This window comes from Stegodyphus dumicola, chromosome 3 (assembly GCF_044657685.1).
Source record: "Stegodyphus dumicola isolate Sdum_Otavi_A_Nest chromosome 3, ASM4465768v1".
Taxonomy (NCBI): domain Eukaryota; kingdom Metazoa; phylum Arthropoda; class Arachnida; order Araneae; family Eresidae; genus Stegodyphus; species Stegodyphus dumicola.
In genome coordinates, this window is record NC_140770.1 from 105702711 (window position 1) to 105719364 (window position 16654).

Sequence of the window (16654 nt, forward strand, 5' to 3'; positions counted from 1 at the left end):
AATTAGTGAAGATCATATCGCATTACAATTTTGTTATTTTACAGTTTCAAAGAAGGGAGGAATACATAGTTATAAATTACAAAGTTGTCCTGAACATGTCTGCATTCATATAACACTTAATATTATACAAAATTTAACTTCAAAACTTATAAAAATTCAGACCAACTAAGAATCTTAGTTGATAACAGGAAGTTCATTTGAAATTTATACACTTTTGCTTTAAACTCTGTTAAAATGGAATTAATTTTAAGATGCAACACAGTTTAAAACCATTAATTTTAAAATGGGAATTAATTTTAAGATGCAACACAGTTTAAAACCATTTTCTCCATAAATGGAATGCTGCATACAAACACAGGTAATTAAAATACAGTAAAAGCCTGACTGTTTGGCATTCAATTAGCCAGAAAGCTTAAGTAACCAGAATATTTATGGTTTGAGAAACTTTCTGCCCCCCCCCAAGCATACAGGAAAGCTTTCATAGCTACTACAGTCAAAAGTCATTAATTCGGACACCCATAATCCGGACCTCAAAGCTAAACACTTTCTGTGCATGCGCCGCGTTTACACATGCGCACAGGCGATTACGCGTGCGCGTAAGACCTTTACAACTGCGCATATTCGTGCGCGCAGGAGCAGAATACATTTTCGCGTGCGCGTTTTATGTATAACGGACGGTATAAGCTAAAATTATCTATTTCAATTAATGTTGATGATTGCGTTGTCCCTTAATCTTCGAGTTGGATCCGGCTTATTTTTTGCAGACTGTAAGAGCAATTTTATAAAAGTAAACTTGAACTTTCGATTATGTCAAATAGAATTTCCGATGCTGGAGCTCCCAAAGGATCTACAAAACGAAAGTATATTTCGATGTCCATCAAACAAAAAGTGGAATTGCTGCAAAAAATAGATAAAGACATGAAGAAGGTGACAGAGAGGTTGGTGAAAACGAAAAAATTTCGATTGACAATCGAAAAAATTTCGATTGGTATTCTCGGCACAGCAATTACGGGACTTGAACAGCAGAACTTTGTAACTGAACAAGAAATTATGTCTGCTTATAGAATTAAAGAGAAAGTATTATCACATAAAACGAAGCAACTTAAACAACTTACATTGAAAGAAATGTTTAATAAAATAAACAAATAAATATTAAGCTTTTTTTTTTTTTTTTTGTAAATTTTGATACCCTTCAGATCATAATTGTTCTTTATTTCATAAATTACGATTTCATATTTTTAATTTTAGAATTTCTGCATGCCATCTTACGAGATTTAAACTGATGATCTATAATCCGGAAAAATCGATAATCCGGAATTGCCGAAGTCCCGACGAGTCCGGATTAACGATTTTTGACTGTATACAGCATTTTTGGCAAACTGTGTGATTTAGTGTCAAAAATGGATCAGCATGATGTCACAATACAGTCATAATATCTTTGCCTTGGCTCTATGTGGACCCACTTAATTCTCGATAGATAGGTATAGTTTTGCAAAGAATGATATAAATTAATTGCTATTTATCTGTTTTCTTCTCACATTTTGGAAAAATTATTAAAATTTGAAACCCGCCTTCTATGGAACAACACATAGTGGAGTTTGTTTCAAAGATGTGGGATCCTCGCAACAAGAAAAGTTAGAGTTAATTGGTTTGATATGCGACTTTATTCAAAAATGTATAAACAATGGAGATGCAACATGAAAATTTATGATAAGAAATTTAAGTGCAATATCAGTAATTTGTATCTGCTAATTATCTAACTAAACAAAGAATTATCAGTTCCTTTACACTTCTATTGAAATAAACTGCAAGTTTAATGACACTGCTAGTAACTTTCGAGGTAGACAGGGTTTCATAATTGAGTAAGATGTTTATTAACCTACAATGTACAATGAATGGCTTTCGTGATTGAAATGGAATTTGTTTCAAAACTTATTTTAAATGTAGGTTTTTTTGCTCTTCAAAGTGATAACAAATACTATGATTTCTTTTATAACTTTAGACTAGGAACTTTTTTCATCTGTCTGGCTTCTCTAACAAGAACTGCACTTCTTGTATGTTCAATTATCCAAAATTTTAACATATTTTGCATTCAGGATTTCCTGAGCTTTCCAGATAGTGGAAATTCTACTGTATATCACTCAGTTCTCCTGAAAACTTCAAGCTGTCTATGAAATGACATCACTATGTAAAAGATAATACAATGACTAGTTCAAAGATATTCAACAAGTTTCCCTTATAAAAATGTTAAAACTCACTTTGAACTGCTAAAATACAAGCAGAAATAATTAATATAAGAGCATGTCATTGAATCAAATAAATAATCTAATTTGGGTCTATCCATTTTAATCCAATGTCTATTTTAGTCAATTTTATCCAATTTTAATCTTAGCAAATGTGATGCAGTGTTGAAATCTGATAACATAAACGGACACAAAAAGAAAGACACAAGGGATATATTGAACACTATATCACCATATTTTAGCAATTCAAAGAATTTGAATTATGTTGATGTACTTGTTAAAATTTTAATGCTACTTTCATTTCTTTAAGATTTTTAGTAACTACTTGATTTGAAACTTGAATTATTGAATATTCTTGAACACTAGTAAGAAGAATTTTCAGTAACCAGTTTAACACTGACTGATTGTTAACAGAGATTTACAAAAATCTTAGTCACACACTCAAAACTTTGTTGACATAAATTTAACTCTAGTAAGTAAAATTTATAATTCCTTAAAATATACATTTTGCAATGAGACTGCAATATGCAGACTAGATGAATACAGAGAACAATGAACATCATTTTTTAGCTATCTAAAATATGGCATATCTCCTTGAGGAGGCATCGCAATTGGATAAGGACAAGATGTAGTAGGATATGGTGCACCAAAGTTACTGGAATATGGTGGTGTGTTTATAGGACGAGCAGCATAATTACGGCTTGCTGCTCGAGCTTGATTCAAAAGTTCAGCCATTTTTTCAGCTTTCACTCTTCTTAAATGAGTTAATTTCCTTTTGTTTAAATAAGATTCTAAAAATGCATCAACCTGAATTTCACCAGACAAGAAATTCTCAGAGATTGCCTACACAGGAAAAAAAGAGAAAAAAATACAGTTAATTACAGGTAACAAAAAGTCATATAATTTATTAAATGCATTTTAACTAACTACATTTGCAATTACTATTTAGCAAGTTTATTCCATTTTGTAAAAGCTGTTAGCATGTTTTACAGTCATTGATTTCATTCCTGTAACCCTTATATCATTAGTGAAGGAATATTTAGAATACACATATCTATTATTTGACATCATATTGTAGATGTGGCAAAAATTTAAATTAATGAAGTATTTTAAGATTTATATCAAATTTTGGATGGCATAACTTACACCTATTTAAGCTGAAAATGGGTGAAAAATTTCAATATTAATTTCTGAATAATTCACACAATTTTCTCATAAAAGAAACAGAATCACATTTTATTGGGTTATAAAATAGGTTTCTCCTTAACTAAAAGATTTCTGCCTTTTTATTGCTTTTTATAATCATATAAATGAAAAGGAACATTGATATAGGTAAAATAATTTATATAAGAGCATGTCATTGAATCAAATAAATAATCTAATTTGGGTCTATCCATTTTAATCCAATGTCTATTTTAGTCAATTTTATCCAATTTTAATCTTAGCAAATGTGATGCAGTGTTGAAATCTGATAACATAAACGGACACAAAAAGAAAGACACAAGGGATATATTGAACACTATATCACCATATTTTAGCAATTCAAAGAATTTGAATTATGTTGATGTACTTGTTAAAATTTTAATGCTACTTTCATTTCTTTAAGATTTTTAGTAACTACTTGATTTGAAACTTGAATTATTGAATATTCTTGAACACTAGTAAGAAGAATTTTCAGTAACCAGTTTAACACTGACTGATTGTTAACAGAGATTTACAAAAATCTTAGTCACACACTCAAAACTTTATTGACATCTAAGTAGTAATAATAATAAGTAGTAATAATAAAGTAGAAATCTTAAAAGCAAGAAATGAATGATGGTATTACTAGTCAAAGTTGGCATAGCAACATATCTACAAACTAAATCAAAAGGCTAGTTTGAAAAAAATTACACATAAAAAATATGGAAGGTTTTAGCTTTTAAATTACATCAAAAGGGCATTTTTCTAATATTTTGTGTGTTGCCTTTATTTATTAAATATCATGTTCTTCACATTTAAAATATAAAATTCAGTTCAACAGCAATATCTCAAAATAATTTAAAATGAGCATATCTTTAGAATTTCCAATACAGAGTCTCACACACTGGAGACAAAAATGGTTTTTTTCCCATACAGTGTTGCCATTGCATGTTTTAAAACCGTTTAGTTTGTTAATCAAAAATTCGTTGAAGTGTTACAAAATATGAAATTGATAATAAAACAAATTTCAAATTCAAATTAGGACTTCCACATGGCCCTATTCTATGGAAGATTATTTTATTCAAATTTTGATGGCTCTAGGTACCATTGATTTAGCACAATGCGAGAAACATGCATACATTCATGCAGATTCTTTATTATTTAATTTATTTAAATATAATACAGGGCAATAATATTTAGTGGCCAAAATGAAATTTATAGTCCTTCTGGGCAAATTCAATTAAAATTTTTCACTTAGGAGTATTTCAAATATTAAACTTACTTCACTTTCTTCTTCAGATTCTGCAGCAGCAGCTTGCAGCAAAGCTAGTGTTGTGTCAAGGGACATCTGTCTTGTTAGGTCATCTGAAAACCAGCATATACTAATACATTTTCAGACATTAACGTACATTGTTTGAATAATTCTTAACATAATTATTAAAATTTGGAATAAATTTTCATGAATCTGAAAAGCAAACTGATTAGCCAAAATTGGTTTTAGAAAGGAATATACTTTTTAGTTGAAAACTCTCTTTGAATTTTCTCTGTAAAAACCGCTAAAACAGTTATTAAGATTTGACAGTTGGAGAGTACAAAACAAGAATTTTCTGAATTCTACATATTGTGATTTACATGCTATAGTTATTATAATAAATTAATTTTTTCAAACATTTAATTCATAATTTCAGTATTTAAAACCTTTCTTTAGTATTTTGATATAAGAAGCAGTTCAATGGAAACTAAATAGAACCATTATGTCACGAAATCTCTGCAGGAAGGAAGAAATCTATTTTATAGTAGATAATATGCCAAAGTTACGAATGGAATTTTTATGATCCTAAGGTGTAAATTTCCAGATCCAGTCAAGAAATGCCTAGCAAATTCAGTTCAATTGCACATACTTTAAAACTTGCAGTCAAAGTCATTTTCCATTTTCACTTGAGTGCATGCAACAGGATCAAGATAGACCCTGCAGAAGGTCCTGGTCTCTAGATCTTGAAGATCCAGGAAGAATATATGTATGGTATCACTTCTTCCATATATGACTAAATAAAATGAACCTATTAGTCCATAAATCATCCACCTAAGATTCAGGATTTTGTTCAGATAATATACACTGAAAACACATGGGATTACTTCCTTTCAGTCCAAACCCAACACTACGCTAACTTTCTTTAACTACAAAGGGAATAATATTATCAAAATCCTACTGTGATGCCATAATAAATATAAAATGTTACCTAAGCAAATGAGATAAAATTTTGCTTGTCATGGTTCGTTTTGTTGTTCAGCACTATAGGACCTGGTGTTTGGCACTAAACTCAATATTATTTTTCTCCTAGCTCTGTTTGAAACACAACTATCTTCTTCCCTCCCACAACGATAAGCCCTTTAAGTATCCTGATCATTTGTCATTCAGCTGTTTCATGTATTTTATTTATTTATTACAAAAAGGAACGAAAGCATTTGGCACTATCAGAAAACTAATGTACCACTAATAAAAAAAAATACCTAAGCAGCAGCAAATAACATAAAAAATTCAGAAAAACAAACATTAACAAACGAAATTTTATTTTAGGTCAATTAATGTGGAAGTCATAAAACTGATCATTTATTTATCACTAATTATTATTTTAAAAAATAACCATATAATTTTAAAATGCTATTGTAATTACTAAAATTTTCACATATGATCAAATTAGATAGTTAATTTAATTCACTAAGAAATATTCCATATCAATGTGTATTTTCTTACTTATTCACATTTTGCACAAGACTATTCATAAGTTTTCTCGAAAAGGAAAAAAAATTACAGTGTGCATATTTCCAAAACTTTGTCCACCTCTCAGAAACAACATTCTCCAAGATAATTCCCTATTTATTTTTGCAAATTAAAATTTAAAAAAAAAATTATATATGACTTTAAATGTGCCAATATGAAAAAAAAATCATTCAAGGAATTTCACAACACTTATTAACAAAATGAAAATAGTCTTTTATATAAGTCTCACCTATGCTTATGTTTGTAGCAACATTTGAAGTTCCATTACCTTACTTATACACATATACTGGCTGATAGTTTGAAATGAGAAATCAGATGAACAAATGGGCAGAGGCTTGTAATAACAACATAAATAATACTAATCTATAAGGTTTACCACATGCAATGCAACTATAAAAGATTTATATTAGTATTGTTTGCAGCACTGCACACAGTTTACAATGAATGTAATTAATATTGTATATATATTATATTGAATGTCCAATGGAATAATATAATGTGAAAAGTTAACTCACATGAAGAAAAGATGGACGGAAAAAATATATATATATATCAGGAAGTTACAAAAACATGGATTATAAATGTCAATATATAAAATGCCTATACATAAAAAATTAAAATTAAAATTGCCAATATATAATATGCCAATACATAAAAATTAAAATTTAAAAAAATAATAAATAAAATAACAAAAAGACACAAAAAGCATCAAAAACTAGCTACAAAAACAATAATTAAATAGCGGAAAAATGGTATATTAGCCCACTAGCACTCTCAGTTGGCTTTTCAAGGGAAAGAAAACTGATTTCGAAATAGGCTAAATACCATTAATAGAACATAATAGAATAAATTAGAAGAGAAAGTACACTCTCTAGCTACAATACTCTCTTTTTCCTTTAAATGGAAGAACTCTGCAATCTGATTTGCCATCAGATTCCATTTTAAGACCAAAAGCTCACATTATATCCTCATAATGTGAAAAATGCAAATTGATCAAAAAGAAATTTTTAGAAAGAAATATCTCACATATGCAGATGACATGTAAACTAAAACTATATCTTAAAAATGTATGTAAATAGTTACTTGTACGTAATTATGATGTATAAATTAAATAGGAATTTAAAGAATTATGAATTCAATTGAATAAAATTTTGAACCAGTGAGAGATTACACAAATGTCTTGCTGGTACGTTTTGATAAACATGGCACAACATAATTGTGCACCACAAAGCTAAATATGGAAACCTATTTATTTCATCTCACAAGTAGTTAGGCCATGGCCTCATTATGACTAAGAGGAAAAAATTAACATCGATCTCATAATTTTCTCTTTCATGTTTTGATTTTTTCCCCTACTGAAGAGCCCCCTTTCCTCCCTTTTTTTTGAGAATTAGTATGGATTATGCAATTTGACATCTGCCAAATGAAGAAGAGTAGTGATTAAATTCTTCCAAGACAAAAGTATCATTTGTACTAAAAGACTTCATTCGAAAAACCATACAATGAAATTATATTGTTACGTTTTTCTTTTCTGACACCAGTTGTTAAGTTATTTTCTTCCTTCACGTTCATATGGGGTTCGTGAGGATTTGGAGTGAACAAGGACAACAGCACTTGATGAAGTATCGAAACACACTTTATTTGCCAATATCAATAAGGCCAGCTCCAGAACATTTTTACAGTCATCGAAGATCTACAATAAACACACTAGAACAATCAGCGACACAGCCCTGCCACTGTCAGGCAATAACGGTGGAGAGAGCTTCACTGCAGAGCACCAGAGTACAGCTCCCGACTCTGCTTGGTTGCTCTCGGAACTCCACGTACTCTCGAGACTCTCCACGCTGCCACTCACGATGCACTCAACACACTCAACAGTGCAGCTCCTGACTCCTCGGTTCAGTCGTTTCCGGAGCTCAACACTCTCTCTCAACAATGCACTAACCCTGATGCACTAAGAGATTCCTTTGGTGCACTCGATGACCCACATGGCAGTCTCTGGTCGGCTGTCAACTCATTCGTCTCCGCACGAACTAAGTAGATGAGACACTCGCACTCTAGACGAGACACACTCACTCGCCCTCTCGACGAGGCACTCTAACTGACTGCAGACCAGCAGGGTTTATATAGCTTTCAGCGGTACTATTCGGTTTCAACGGCTGTAAAAAATTGCCAAACTATTGTTGATGCCAGTGATGCCAAAAGTAATTGTGACAACCCTAACGCAAGAGAGGAAAGATAATAGTAAATATCTATCTAAATATTGATGTTTTAATTTAGATGAAAGGTTAATTTCATGTAATATTTTGCTACCGAGTTATCGCTAAAGCATAATGTCATCTCGTTGGTTGTTCAAACATAATTTTCTATAATGAATGATGCCTTTTCTTTGAAAACATTTTCGGTAAAGTGCAGAATCGCCCACTTATTTCTTTGCCGCTTTTTAAAAGGGTAAAAACAATTGGAATTTTGTCAATTTTCTGTTACCTTTTAAGTCACTATAGGTTGATGTGTACATAGATAAAGTCAAGGGTGTGCGCAGTGACATTTTTGTGCAATTCTGGGATTTTTTTTAAGTGAAAATAAGTCGATGTGTACATGGATACCGAGTATGTGCAATTCTTAAAAACGTGTCAAGCAGTGGGTGATTCTGCACTTTACCCAAAATTCTATCGCAGACTTTTCATCATAGGCAATTCCCAAATTGTTAAATAGATAGGATATCTAAAAAGGAATTAAAAATTAAACTAGTACTTTAATGGCATCTTAAGAAATATATAACAATATAAACTTATGCAATCTGAAATCAGCGCGTACGCGAGATTTGGCACGCTGTTAAATGGGCGTGTTTGTTAGATTTGGCGCCTTCGCGCATACATTTTCGCTGCAATTTTTTTAACAACCCTCGAAACCGAATAGTACCCTTTCGGCTTGTGTTCGAGAACAATCTGGGCTAAACCGGTGAGAATTCGCTCCAGAACATTCTCCATCCATCCATGGTATATTGCCAATTTTTTCACCAAATCGGCGATTCCTCGCCAAATGTGGCAACCCTGCCTTCTCTTGCCATTTTATGGCAACCCTAAAACTGCTTTGTGGGTAAGCCATTTTACCGCACCTGTACATTTTGTAATAATATTTTATTATTACTAGAGCACTAAAATATTATGAAAAGATTATGTCACGAAATGAAAGGTTTACAAAGTGAATGCTAGTTTGAAGGTATACACATTCCTCTCCTGTTATTATAAGCTTGCATTAATAGAATTCTGCCTACTACAGCTGTTGAATGGAATAATTATATGTGTTTTTATTCAGGAATTTCTGTATTTACCATAGCTTTTTGTATTTATTTTGGATTTAATACAATAACATTCTTTTCATGAAATTGTATATAGTGTTAGGGTTTTTGTATTGATTTATTTACTTTGCTATTTTTAATGGAATTGTTATTAAATTGTTTCATTTCCCCATGTGATGCTGCACATGACTTATTTGAAGAGAAAGAAAACTATGCAGTTTAATACGCATGTTTAATAAAGAATTGTACGCTTTTGCTTTTCGGGATAAATCGAGAAAATATCAGACTGTGCTCATGTTGATTAAAAAGTTTATAAAAGTAGGAACAAAACCTCTCAATTCAGTTTGTTTGGAAAACTGTTGTTGTTGATGGTAGCGAATTTGCGGTGAAATTGGATTAGCTTTCTCTATTTTTAATTGGTTCTGTTGAACGTTTTTGGTAGTTATCTTTTAAACACAAAAAACCAATCCTGTAATTTTGAATGTGGAAACCTTAAAAGACGGGATACAGAAGTTGCTCTTTCACCTCCTATCAACCGGCATTATAGAAGAATCCCTCACTCTTTTACAATGTCTATACAGGATTGGTTTTTTAGCGCACACCCTTGACTTTATCTATGTGCACATCAACCTATAGTGACTTAAAAGGTAACAGAAAATTGACATGTACTGTGAGATATTGCAAAATTGTATGAATATCTGAGGGAATTTAAGCATTGTGTTTTTATTTGTAGTGATAAAAATAAATTTTATTCACTTTTCATCGGACTTGTGCATTCAATTTATTATGAACCCATATGCACGCAAAAATATCATCAGAGTTATCATTCCTATTTCTAGTTAGATTTTGAAGAAATATTTATGTTTTGACACTTGTAAATATGTTTTGACTTTGTAGCATCCTGTTAATAAAAAAAAAAATCTTGCTTCTTTCCTTGAATAAAAATAATATCTATTGTTGCTATCTGATATATCAAATCTGTACTATTGCCTAAAATTAAAACTGCACTAAATGTAAATTAACTTCAAAAACTCAGATATTGCTGCCTCTCATTTAAACATAAAAAGCACGTAACACCTTTCAGCTCAAAAATTTTTCCAAGAATTTACATTGCTTTTCTAAATTCGATTGATGGTAGCATGTCATCACTTTTTTCCGTATCATTTTTGCTGTCAGAGCTTGTAGTTCTTTCAACCTATTCACAGTCAGTTTTTATGCACTTTATCTCAATATTGTTGTTATTCTAAAAATGAATTCTTATAACTTCACTCACTGATATCTGAAACACTAGCTACAGTGTGCAATTCCTCTGGGCTTCTTCTACATAAAAACTAGATTTCTGAAAATAGTTTCTAACTGATCTTAGAAGATTAACATCTGCATTGACTATAATATTCAGCAGAAATATCAACTCACTTATCTCTTTCAAAGTGCTTGCATTTTCACAAAATTCAAATTTGTTCATTACATACCAAATATCTTTTCCACAATGACATTTGACAGCTTTTATAATATTTTAAAATTAAAAGCAGAATGTTAGACTTAATGGCATAAGTCCTTTGGCTTGCCATTCAATATGTTACAAGTTATACACAATACAAATTTTTAAAATGTTTCTTCTGGTGATTTATTCAAATTTCAAAATTTACATTTCTAGCCAGAAGAAAGATTGCTCTTTTCTGTTTAATTGATGTGCCATTTCATGATTACAAGCATGACCATTGCTTTTTCTTCAGTCCATAGTTAACTATCAATTCCTTTTATTCAAAGATTCTTAACGTACAGTAATGCTCAGAAGCGTTTATGAACTTTATTATGACTTGCTCAGAAGTGTTCATGAACTTTATTATGAACTCTCTGTAAACATAATGTGTGTATTCTAAAGGGCAATTTTGAATGTGGAAACCTTAAAAGACGGGATACAGAAGTTGCTCTTTCACCTCCTATCAACCGGCATTATAGAAGAATCCCTCACTCTTTTACAATGTCTATACAGGATTGGTTTTTTTTTTAACCTTGTGAAAATTCTGCCTTTCCGAAGTTCAGTTGCAGACTAAGAACTCTAAAAAAATGTCTTATAGATACAGGAATCAGGTGGTAGGAAAATTTTGATCAAACCCATTTTACTGAAGCACTGAATACCTGAACGATAAAGCCACAGTCCACAATACATTAAGTAGATGAGCTATGAAAAGCTCTGATAAGTAAGATATTCTGGTACTGAAGAATCAGTCTTTTGCCAATCTGACTTTAATAAGTTGCAAAGATGAGTTTAATAAACAGCAGTTTTCTATTAATTAATATGTAAATATTTTGATTCCCCGAAAACTGAATATAATAAGCTACTGAGTTTATTACATAATGAGTTTAAAAAGCAATACTTATTATATATTTTTATAGTATAGTAATTAAACTCCTTTACTTCATTCTGAAATTTTATTTAACAAAATGCTTGAGTATAAGAACCGGGTTTATGAATGAGATGAAACAGATATCTTTATCAGTCTTTGAAATGAGAAAGATTCAATACCCAGCGAGCTAGAAAACACCCTTCAATATCTAACATGTTGTAGAGACATTAGGTTAATTGGAAAAACCAGAGAGATGAAAAATTAGCAACCACCTTCTCTGGGAATTGAACGGACATCTGGAATACCGGCCCCAGTGCTTAAATTGAGCTGGAGCGCATCGGAGCCTTAAATAAGATGAGCTACTGTACTTCTTTTTATAAACTGAACTACAATTTCAAGGGGAATAAATTTAGAATTCCTAACATTTTAGTTTAACAATAAGCAGGCCTTGCAATAATCCATTTCCCTAGAAATAAGAACTCATGAGAACATGAGACGTTCAAGTAAAGTCCCCTGACTCAGATGCGGAAACCTTTCCCTTTAAGATGGGCAATAAATTTGGCAGAGTTTGTTTAGGAACGTGTAAATTTCTCGCCATGCCATCACATCTAGTGTATCGTTATCGACAGTTACAGTTAGTTATCCTCACAGGAAGGAAAATTTGTATTCTTAAATGTGCGTTAAGTGACAGTGAGTACAATAAGAGTGAAATACTGAGATAAACTACTCAAGCACATCCTACGCATCGTCTTCCCATAGTATCCACTAAAGTAACCAAATACGGGTGTCGAAAAGCGTAACCAGCAACTTTACATTCATCCTTGGAAGTCATATTCAGGACTCATTTTACCCCTGACAGACATCTGCTTGATGGCTACAATTATATCAGCGGAGAGCCACGGTGAAAGAGAACGTTCTCTCTCACAAAGATTCCTCTCATTTTTTGTTTTCACCCACTCATACCCTCAGGCCCTCATTCTGTTTTACCTGTTTTTAGCATTATCTGAATTTTCATCACCTATACTTTAAGTACATTTAATTTTTGTAATGATAAAAGAACTCTCCCTCCCCTACGATCAGAGCTTAAATTGGGCTGGAGCCTACCTGAGTACAACTCCGGTGCTTCTTGGTTTTTGTAATAAATCATAATTCCAGACAGAGCGCTCCGGAGCTCTGAATAAGAAGGCAGCGGCACTTCTTTTATGTAATTGAATAACAATTTCAGTAGAAATTTTATCTTGAAAATTTTATTTTAATAATAAAGTTATATTAAAAATCACTTATTAAATTTTAATTTATCTCTTAACATTTCATTTAATTTTAATTACATAATTACTTTAATCTTTAATTATTTCAATAAATAATAATTAATTATTCAACAATTATCAATTAAATTATAATTTATTAATTATATAATAATTATTGATTAAATAACAATTCATAAACATTAATTAAATAGCTATTAATTAATTTGATAATAATTAACTATTTTATTTTAAAATTATTATTGAGTTTAATAGTCATTTTATTTATTTAGTCTTTGTTGACGGTCTTCTATAGGGCTCTGACACTTCTAATTTTAGAAATTAAGCCCTGACTGGCCCACAGTACAGAGGCTCGCCAAGAAGGTGGGAGAAATACCTTATATACTCTCCCTTTTAAAAGGCAACTGGGGATTTTAGGGAACCCAATCGCCAAATCTTGGGTGAAGAGAATCATCATCCAACACTCTTTTAGCTTGGGTGCCACTTGTAGAGATATTAGGTATCTTTTGGAAAGAGGCAAGATGAAAAATGCGCAATCGCCTTCGCTGGGAATCAAACCACGGACCTCTGGAATACCAGCCCAGCATGCGGAATCACTACACCATGAAGGCACGCTAGGAAAGCGGGAGAAATACCTTATATACTCCCCTTTTTAAAGGGCGACAGAGGTTTTAGGAGACCGAATCGCCAAATCCTGGGTGAGGAGAATCATCATCCAACACCCTTTTATTTTGGGCACCACTGTAGAGACATTAGGTATAATTTGGAAGCACGAGAAATGAAAGATTTGCAATGCCTTCGCCGGGAATCAAACCACGAACCTGTGCAGTGTGCAAACCACCACACCACGAAGGCTCACCAATAAGGTGGGAGAAAAACTTTATAATATTATGTGACCATGCATTCGGCGAAGAAACGCATTTGTTTCAGTGTGTTTCATTACCCTTTAGAGTTTCTTCCACAGCTATGTAACACAATTCTGAATTTCAACTGAACTTTGGATTGTATATCTCAATATAAAAGTCATATAGAGAAAAAAAAAAATTACCCAATTTCTGCTTCTTTGCTTCTACACTTTCCTTAAGAGATTTCAGTTCCTCAGATTCTTCACAAATCTTACTTCTCAGCTCATTTAAAACAGGTTCTTTGGATAAATTATATTCAGCTAAACTCTTATTACTTGCTAATAACATTTCTCTTTCAGATTCTGCCTTTTTTACCTGTCAAAAGAATACAAAAATTAATACTAACTTGCATTGCTATTAGACATTATTAACCTGCAGTTACTATTAGACAGAATAATTATGTCTTGTTAAAAAATTAAGAGTAAAAGAAAAATAATATTCATCATGAATTGTATCTATAATTTCAAAAAATTAATTTAGATCACAATTAACTATCATCACGATACACTTGAGTACGATCATTTAGCGATCCTGTTATAAATATTTGCAAGTATAATTTAAAGTAACTTTTTATAATTTAAAAAGAGGAAAAATTCAAAATTATTTAATAAAATATAGTTAACTAAAACCTCAACATTATATATCTTTGAAAAATGTTTAAAAGAATATCTTTGATAAAAAAATTTAAACAATGAACAAGATGAAATGAAAAACTGTTACTATGAAAATGAAAATGAAAATGAAATGAAAAACTGTGCTATTTTTGTTATAATGGCAAGCCATCATTATGTATTAATTAATAGCCAAAGGCTATTAATACATAAAATACTATCTGAATTTCTAATAATAAATCATGCTACAGAATATAAATATTTCTATTAGAACAAAAATTATGATTAAAAAGAACAATACAATACTGACAAATCCATCCAGAACTAGTACATATTAGAGCATAAATCATTTTTTTATTCCTCTGGTATACAAAAAGAGTGAGTACTGAAAACTAAAATCAATCTTGGTACTTTTCGGTTATCGGGTCCGGATTCAGAAGTATGCGTGTATTCTAAATGTGTGTATGTGTACATGCATTCTATGCATGTATGTGTGCATGCATTCTATGCATGCATGTGTGCATGTATATCTTTCTGAATCCAGACCTGTAACAGAAAAGTACCCATATCCTTTTCCAGTTTTACTAAAGGTTTAAAATAAACTAGAATTTATATTTTGTGGGTGGGGAAGTGATCTCAATTTCCTAAAAAAGACATCTGTTTAATTTCTTTTTCAATAGAAAGCAGAAGCCCACACTGATATCTCTCCAAGAAAGACACCAAAAAAACTGTATAAAAATTAATAAACTTTGTACTTAAATAATAATCATTCACACGAGCGGATAATATTCTATGCCATATTTAACAAAGAATAATATAAATAAATCATACTTGTTGTAAATCTTTTATCATTGATTCAAGTCTCTCATCATCATTCAAAAGCTGCTTCAGTTCATCAGTTGTCATATGATGCAGCATGCCAGTAGCAGGATTGTAATCAGGATTTAATTCATGCATATAATATGGCATCCTGTAACAACCATGAATATACACAAATATATATATAATGCATACATAAATGTACATACTTGAATAAGCATAAAATTATGTGAATAATTTTTATGTACAAGTATAGGATTTTGATGTAAGTGCAGATTAGTAAAAAAAGGACAACGAAAATGTTTCCCGTTACTAATTACAGGACTCTGAAAATTTAAGATACATCACAGATATAGCAACTATTTCTGAAAATAAATTTTTCATCAAATAATTTTCAGCTGCATTTGACTTTTCGTATTTAAGTATTACACGAAAAACAAAACAAATACTGAGTACGAAATATTTTTTTATATAATGAATTCAATTTCGACACAACGAAACTAATAAATACATAAAATAAATATATATAATTACTTACTTTAATGCTCAAATAAACACTTTTCCACTTATTATTTACGTTTCCTTTTATTTACTTTTCCTGTTACCCACTATTAGCCAATCGGATCGTCGCTTGATTCATATCGATATCCGCAGGGAAAAAACATTAAATTCGCAGAAAATTTTTTTAAAAAAAAATCCTTAAATTGATCACAAATCAAAGTTAATTACTTAAATTATTTGATATTTCTAGCTGACAAAGCATGGAAACATTTCTGACTGGGGAAAAAGAATAACTGTGTAATATTACTTTACTATTAGGAAAATGGAAACAAAATAAAATATGGATAATATTAAAAGTATAAATAGGTAACTGAACTTTGTAAGCTATTATGGACTACTTTGTAAACTATTATAAAAAGTACAATAAATATGAACACATATGCAAGCGTTTCTTGTTCAAAAATTAATTCGTAGTACAACCATTCATCCAGTCTTATAAAGTATTCAATCATTATTTTTGCAATAAATAAGGAAGTCTTTCGCGTATTTAAAATATTTAATAATAAATATGATTTCCATAACGAAAGTGTGTTAAAGAAATAAATTGAAAAATATTGAGAAATAGAATAGACTAAACGCAAAAATAAAATTAATTAAAATAGCTATTAAATTATTCCTGAAATTTGTTTTTTTT

At 30.9% G+C, this 16654-nt stretch overlaps 1 protein-coding gene across 1 annotated transcript; it reads right to left on the reverse strand.

The window, feature by feature from the left end:
- Window positions 1-2705: 2705 nt before the first annotated feature.
- On the reverse strand, window positions 2706-16153 carry LOC118188946 (vacuolar protein sorting-associated protein 37B-like). The gene is made up of 5 exons (XM_035359474.2): window positions 15998-16153; window positions 15472-15610; window positions 14173-14344; window positions 4708-4790; window positions 2706-3086 (listed from the first exon to the last, which is right to left on the reverse strand). The coding sequence occupies exons 2-5, from the start codon at window positions 15607-15609 to the stop codon at window positions 2814-2816; spliced, it is 666 nt and encodes a 221-aa protein (XP_035215365.1). The 5' UTR covers window position 15610; window positions 15998-16153; the 3' UTR covers window positions 2706-2813.
- Between the last annotated feature and the right edge of the window lie 501 nt (window positions 16154-16654).